The 7697-nt window shown below is 37.9% G+C and overlaps 2 protein-coding genes across 2 annotated transcripts; both read left to right on the top strand.

Moving 5' to 3' along the window:
* Positions 1-252: 252 nt before the first annotated feature.
* LOC149008762 (histone H3.2) lies at positions 253-885 on the top strand. Its single transcript, XM_089161873.1, has one exon. The coding sequence runs from the start codon at positions 325-327 to the stop codon at positions 733-735; it is 411 nt and encodes a 136-aa protein (XP_089017999.1). The 5' UTR covers positions 253-324; the 3' UTR covers positions 736-885.
* A 3172-nt stretch (positions 886-4057) lies between these two features.
* LOC149008761 (small ribosomal subunit protein eS10z-like) lies at positions 4058-7570 on the top strand. The gene is made up of 6 exons (XM_089160829.1): positions 4058-4219; positions 4364-4465; positions 4561-4609; positions 4692-4971; positions 5097-5229; positions 7236-7570. The coding sequence occupies exons 1-6, from the start codon at positions 4058-4060 to the stop codon at positions 7311-7313; spliced, it is 804 nt and encodes a 267-aa protein (XP_089016955.1). The 3' UTR covers positions 7314-7570.
* Positions 7571-7697: the final 127 nt, after the last annotated feature.

Raw genomic sequence — 7697 nt, 5'->3', positions numbered from 1 at the left:
GTCCAAAATTCAAATGAAAACTTTACCCCAAAAAAAAATTCAAATAAAAAGTGCCACGGAGGGAAATCCCAATTGAGCCACGGATTTCGATCCGCGTGCTTTCACAAAATAAATCCTGAACGTTGATAGACATTATATCCGACGTCCATAATCCGCTCGCGCCATATTCACCAAAAAATTCAAGCAAATCCTCGCCCATCCTGCGCTTTAAATAGCCGCCTTGTGGTTGTAGCAAATCATACGATCTTCGTTCTTTCGAGCTCTCCAGAGTCTGATTCGGCTGTGGCAAAATCTCCTCCGTAACTGATTCCAAGTTCCTTTGTGATGGCGAGAACAAAGCAAACCGCGAGGAAGTCCACCGGCGGCAAGGCTCCGAGGAAGCAGCTTGCAACCAAAGCAGCTAGGAAGTCTGCACCGGCAACCGGAGGAGTGAAGAAGCCTCACAGGTTCAGGCCAGGAACCGTGGCGCTCAGGGAGATCCGAAAGTACCAGAAGAGTACAGAGCTCTTGATCCGAAAGCTTCCATTTCAGAGGCTTGTTCGTGAGATTGCTCAAGACTTCAAGACGGATCTGAGGTTTCAAAGCAGCGCCGTCTCAGCTTTGCAAGAGGCAGCGGAGGCTTATCTGGTTGGATTATTTGAGGATACGAATCTCTGCGCAATCCATGCTAAGAGAGTAACCATCATGCCTAAGGATATTCAGTTGGCACGAAGAATCAGAGGAGAGAGGGCTTAGGTCTTGTACTCATCATTCTAATTGTTCAGCTTCGTTGTTTCACCTTTAGTTCTGCTAGATTAGATTCACGTGCTTCTTTAGTTTTGTTTGTTTACTATGATGGAATCTATTGTATTTAATCACTGAGTCAAGAAGCGTTGTTTCGATTAATTCTGTTTTTTCTTTGTCTCTGTTTGAACTCGCTGAATTGAATTATGTGACCACACCAACAAGATCATATTAACTTTTGTGGTATCGATTTGTTTTCTTCAAATTTAGGTTCGTCCTTCCTTTTTCAATCCGAGGAAATAAAATAAAATTCCCCATATATACCTGTATGTGGATTAATGATTTTTGAATTGGCTTATTACCTTGCACTGAAACCATGATTACTTTTAATTTTAGTTTTATTAAAAAAGAATATATATTTCTTTTTAGTCTGATTTCGATATGTATACTTGAAAGAACAACTATACACTCGTACACAGCCGAATCTGGATATCATTTCCTTTCTAACCATTTGCTACCTCATCTCACCAGAATGATTCTAATTAAATTCAGGACTTGGAAGGTGGTTCGGAAATTTGAAATCTATCCTAAAGTGGAAACATCCCGCCTGGTAATTCCATCAATGACTCCCTCGGTAATTATCCTGTTACACCTCCCCATTCACTTCCTTTTTTTGATTTCTTTTGTCGATGCCAACGTAGAGATATAAAATCCATCAAACCCGATCAAGTAAAAACCTGATTTAATTTTGTTTTGTTTAAAATATTATTGGTGCTATAAGATTGTTGCCATCTTTGAAATTCGTGGTTGAAGGGTTTAGATTTTAGATGTTCCTTTACTTTTTCTTCTTACCTTTCCAATTTGGCTTTCCAGTCGTCTATCTCTGTTCTTTGCAACATTTTGGGGGAGGCCTTTTTTGGGTGCAGGTAGAAGAAGAAATTAGGTGGGTGAAGATTGAAAAAAAGAAAGGCTTCGGTCGAGTGGACCTTGTCTTTCTAAATCACACATTAAATCCAATTTACTCTAGACTTTGGATCTTTTAAGCGTGTTTTCATTCTCAAATCAACCAGAAACAATAACAGTAACAGGGATTTGTTCTTCTTCCATGTTTCCTAAGATCAAGATCTTAAATTCTCAATGTGTGGGACTATTGAGTTGGAAAAAAGCTTGTAGAAATAGGCCACTCAATTGTTCGTTATCAACATTCCAACCCGCCTTCGTACCCTCCCCCTACCCGTTCACCTACTTTTCCTGGAGTTTTTTTTTGTCGGTGCCAATGTAGAGATATAAAATCCATCAAACCAAAGATTAAGGAAAACCCTGTTATATAGTTTTCTTTAGTACCAGTTTATTATATTATTGATGCTATAAGATTGCGGACATCTCTCAAAATTCGTGGTTGAAGGGTTTGGATTTAGGTATTTCTTCGCTTTTTCTTCTTATTGTTCCAATCGTATATTTCTGATCCTTGCAACATTTTGGTGAGACATTTTGCGATTCCAGGCAGAAGAAGAAATCGGACGGGTGAAGAGAGAGGCTATGGTAGAAACTAGAAAGCGGATCTTGTCTTTTTAATTTGCCCCTACACTTTGGGTGATTTAAGCATATCACTAAGTTCGCTGCATAATTAATGAACCAAATATTGTTTCTGCTTAGAATTCATAATAGGCAAAAAAAAAAAAAAAAAAACTATTATTGAATTTTCTTTTTTCAAAATTTTAAATAAAAATAAGATTTGAAATGAATACCAAATATATACATTGTTTGGTTCACGTCAAAGCAGAGTCATGATTCGGTCCTGTGTTAGGATAGGGTGAGTGTAGATGTATGACCGTATGACTAGGCTAGGTGGTGAACATCAAAATTCGGTTTATCATCATAATCACTATGTGTGAGAGAGAGATCCATCCATGGAGTCACCATGCACCCTCAACCCAACCCATGGAGTCATCATAATCACCATACACCCTCAACCCACCACTTAAAGGCTAGAGCAAGTGGCGCCGCTACCTTCCTCGTTTCTTGTGGCCCAAAGATGGATGGGTTGGATTTCTTATTATAGAGAGTAGGGGAGCAGTACCAGCAGTTGTTTTGGATCCAATCTCCTCTCCTGTACTTCAAAGCGAATCCATCACTGTAAGGGAAGGTTTACTTCAAAGTTCAAACAAGCTTAGAGGTGATGCTCTACATGCTGCTAGACTATCTATCCCATTTTGCAAGACATTTTCTGCTTGTCAACTCATTCTCATGGTTTCTTGGAGAATCATAATGCTGTTGACTCCTGGCATGAACTGCCGTTCTTGTAATGTGACGACAAAGTGAGGTGTCCAAATTCTCCGCTCCCAACTGTCTCTACATCCCTGCTCCCATCCTCACAAGGGACCATTATCATGTCTATTTCTTACGGAAATGATTGTCCTTCTTGTGTCGTGCGTGCGATTTTTCAGGTGGGTCCTTCAGTCGCTCTTAAGGTTGTATAACATATGGTTTCTTTGTGGATGTTGGCCTGTCTCTACAAAGAAATGGATGGTCCATTTTTTACAAAAAAATGAATGGTCCATTTTTAACAAGAAAATGAACTGGATAAAATTCCCCCTAACAAGGGTGGGGTGTTGCTCGACTTGAAGCTGGTAGGCTTGATACAATGAGGGCCCCACCTTCTTATGAGGGTGGTAGCAAGAATGTAGGGGGCAGGGATAATATGGAATTTTATGGAATTTTATCAAGTTCATTTTTGACAAATGGTCCATTTCCTTCTAGAGGAAGTCATGTCCAAAGGTTTAGATTAAATTAAAATAAAAATATTTTATATGCTAAATTTTACCTTAACCTTTGAATATAATTGATGGACATGTGTCCTTCATCTAAAGGAAAATCGATGATTCATTTTCTTTGACTTGATAAAATTTTAGATAATATGGGTGGACGAATTATATAATCCTCATACCAAAAATAAATAAAATTATGTAATCCACTTCCTCCTTTCCCGTTTGATAATATGGTTCTTTTTTTGTAGGACCTGATAATATGGGTTCTGCACTCGTATAAGTGTGGGGTTTTGTTTGGAAGCAATGTCTACATGGCATTGCTCCAAGCAGCCAACGGTTGGATTTTAAGTTTGGTATTTAAATTAAATCTCCATTGTCTATTATGAACATGTACATTAAACATCAACTTAAATGAGAATAAACCGTTATTGTTTGAAGCGAATAGAACCATCTGAAGTTCAACTCAAACAAATTTCTTTAATTTTGAGAGGCCTGAGACGCATAAACAGTGGCAAGTTCGGAATCTTAGGGCTGGACTTAAGCAGCTTCTTTTGAACCCAGAATTGATGAAGAAGGCCAAGGACAGGGCCAAGCATGGATTGAGTGAAAAACATGCCAGGTGGACAGAATTTCCACTAAAATTGTTGTTCCACATAATGAGGGCGGACAGGCAGAGAGGCGGCCAGGCGGGTAATTTAAGGGTGCAATTGACCGAAGGGTCGGAGAAGGTAAAAGTGTAAAACGTGGGGGAACTGGGAAGTCGGATGACTGAAATTGCCCAAAAACATCTGACCTGTGGAGAGGGTGTTTTGGGAAGTGAAATTTTAAAGGATTAAGAGATTTGTAGGGTTTTAGGGTTTCTCTACGAGTAGAGAAACGTGACTGACTGTCTAAGACTGTCAGCTTGGGGGAGTCGGATAAAGAAGGCAGGAAGAGCTCTTCTTTGTTTGCCGTCTACCCTAATCGCAACAATGGTGATTACTTTTCTTGATAATGTTTGTGTTTTTTTTTTTCTTCTTCTTCAGTTAATGTTGTCTTCCGTGCTCATCTTCTCTGGCTTTCTTTGCAGATTATTCCAGAGAAGAATCGCAGAGAAATTTCTAAGTACCTCTTTCAAGGTTACCTTTTCTACCTGTTTGTTTGATTGTTAATTCTCACCATGTTACATTTCTCAGATTTGTTTTTTCTGCTTATTTTCAGAAGGAGTTTGTTATGCGAAGAAGGATTTTAATCTGGCTAAACATCCCGATATCGATGTTCCAAATCTACAGGTCATTAAGTTAATGCAGAGCTTCAAGTCGAAGGAATATGTCCGTGAGACTTTTGCTTGGATGCACTACTACTGGTACCTCACAAACGACGGTATTGAATTTCTTAGAACATACCTCAACCTCCCATCTGAGATCGTTCCGGCCACCTTGAAGAAATCCCTTAAGCCACCCAGTAGACCAATGGGTGGCCCTCCTGGTGATCGACCCCGGTAATTACTTGTTTGTTATACTGGTCTTTTACATGAATTGTGTTTACTAGTTGAAAAAGAAATTAGGGGAAAAAAATTGGAAAACTAAGATATTATAAGTTTGTAATCCGATTTGTGAATTGCAGCGGGCCGCCTCGCTTTGAGGGAGATAGGCCTAGATTTGGTGACCGTGATGGGTATAGAGGAGGACCTCGAGGACCTCCAGGAGAGTTTGGAGACAAGGGAGGAGCTCCAGCCGAATATCAGCCGGCATTTAGGGTAAAATTATTGTCACTCTTTTGTTGCATTCATAATGAATGTCATATAGTCTGTGTTTTTCAATTGTAGCAATATGCTTCTTTTTTGTGGCTTCATACATTTTAGTAGGGGTTTTGTGCAAGGATTCATTGTTTGAGAGAATGTATACAATTATTCTGTTGTCCCTCTTAATTCCTTTGCAACTTAAATGTAGGGTTCCTAACCATAGTGTAGATTGATATGTAGCGATACTACACCTATATAATCAGTTTCTACTGAATGAATCTATACAATATATGGTACGGAAAGTAGGAAGATCATTTTACTGTAGATGTGCAGAATTTATGTGACCTATGCATTTTTTTTTTGTGAACATTCCCCAATTTCTTGTTTGTGTTTAACTTGTATCAGCAAATCCTAATTGTCTTTTTTGCACAAGAACAGTAAATAACTTTATGTGAACTAACAGTTTGAAAAGTTAGCTTGTTTCAAATGTTATTGATTGTCTTCTTTTCATTTTGAGAACAATAAATAGTTTTTGTGAACTCAAAGTTATGAACGGTTAACTTATTTCAAAGGTTTGGTCTCTTTGTTTTATGAAATAGTTTTTCACCACACTAATTTATAAGCAAAAGGAAGCAAATAAAACCAAAATAAAAAAAAAGGTAGCACCAGAGTTATAGTTGAATCATAAGAAATTGTGCCTTTAAAGGTTTTGTTTTGCGTCTTCCTGAAAAATTTATTCGCTAGATTAAGATTTTTCTGAATCACTAGTCTTAGTTTGTGAATCATAAGATTCAAATTGTGGACCTTGAAAGTACTCTTAACCATTGACTTGCTCGCTTGATAGAAATAAGTTTTAAGATATGATTGAGGGAAACTTGAAAGTGCTATATTGTTGCACTTGCTGTTTTCCATGTTTTATCCCCTCGAGGTTTTCTAATGCTACTTTTGATGGAGTAATTTTACATTAGCCTTCATTTCCAAGCCACATCTTACTATGATGGTTTTAAACCTATGATGATAGGGACCCATTCTTATGAATTGACTAACATGACATCTTATTTTTTATCTTTTGTTCTTTGACTAGTTCTGCAATATTTATTTTTCAGGCAATTTCTGATATACTTCTATCTCATTTTTCCTGAGGGTGTTTAATGTTTACATGACTCATTATAGAATTGATACCCAGTGTTTGACCCTTACGAATGATTTGATACACTTCATTTGCTTGTGTTTGAGTGGGGAACATCTGGTTTCATTCTATCCTTTAATTTGTGCCTTCTGGAAAGTGCTTGGTGTCATAGCACTGGTAAAAGAAAAAAGGTGGCAGTGCATAAGGTCCTGCATTTAGCATTTTCTGGGGATAGTCAGATGAACTAGTCCTTTTCCTTTAAGAAGGCATTTAGGTATGATTGGTTAATATGGCAATGCTTCAGAAAGACATGGATGTAGGTGCACTAACATGTATTGGCTTATCCATTTGGAAACCCAGATCAAAGATGTGTTTAGTCTGGTGGCATTTTAGGAATTTACTTCATTTAGGAGGATAAAATCATTTTTCTCAGAAATGATTCAGGTGTTAGTATTTACTTTTGGTTAGAGATCTTATTTTCTTTCTAGTTTTGTAACCAATGTATTAGAGACAGGTTGAGAATGAGTTGATGTTGAAGTTGTGCGGTATGATGCAATTGTGTTAGGTTTTTCACACACACACTTACTATTTTGTGGGATGATACTATTGTCTTTCCTCCCATGCGGATAGCAATCCTTGTCTTCAATGAGCGTTTAGGAACGGCAAAGGGAATTGCAGACCTCCAATATATATGAAGGGAGGACAATTATGTTGGTTGATTCATGGGTGAAGTAGAGACTTTTTGCATTATTGTTACACTGTTGTTTTTATGTTCTGTAAATTCATTTGGTGATTTGTATGTTCAAATTTCATCATCAGCCAGGAATATTACATACATCAGCTTAAAAAAAATCCCTTCATCAATTTTCTGACAGTCGCACTGAATGTGCAGGGCCCTGGTGGAAGACCTGGTTTTGGCCGTGGAGGTGGCGGTTATGGCGCGGGTCCTGCTAGCTCAAGTCTTGATTAGAAAGCAAATTTCTTTTTTTGTGATAATCGGTCAAATTGACCTGATATTACCAACTGCTTGTTACTTTTTAGGTGTCTAGACAAATCCGTAATGGTAAATGATTGATTTGTGTTTCTATCTTTCAAATTCCAAATTTCGTTGTTCCCGGCCCTGACCAAATCTTATAACTGTAGACAGAACCTTACGTACAAGCACTAAATTGGTGAAAGAAAGTAACAATTCTCAAATTCTGACATTCTTATTCGTATAATCATGATCAGTGCTCAATGTGTTCTATATGTTTGTCTTTTCCTCAATGGTTAAGATGTATCACAAAATTGAACACATGTTTCCTTAGCCTGGTCAACACATTCAATAACCAATTTTTATACGCAAGCGGAGAAA

This window comes from Hakea prostrata, chromosome 7 (genome assembly GCF_041222555.1).
Source record: "Hakea prostrata isolate BN-2017 chromosome 7, UWA_Hpros_2, whole genome shotgun sequence".
NCBI classification, from domain to species: Eukaryota; Viridiplantae; Streptophyta; class Magnoliopsida; order Proteales; family Proteaceae; genus Hakea; species Hakea prostrata.
This window is presented reverse-complemented; position numbering and strand designations above follow the sequence as displayed.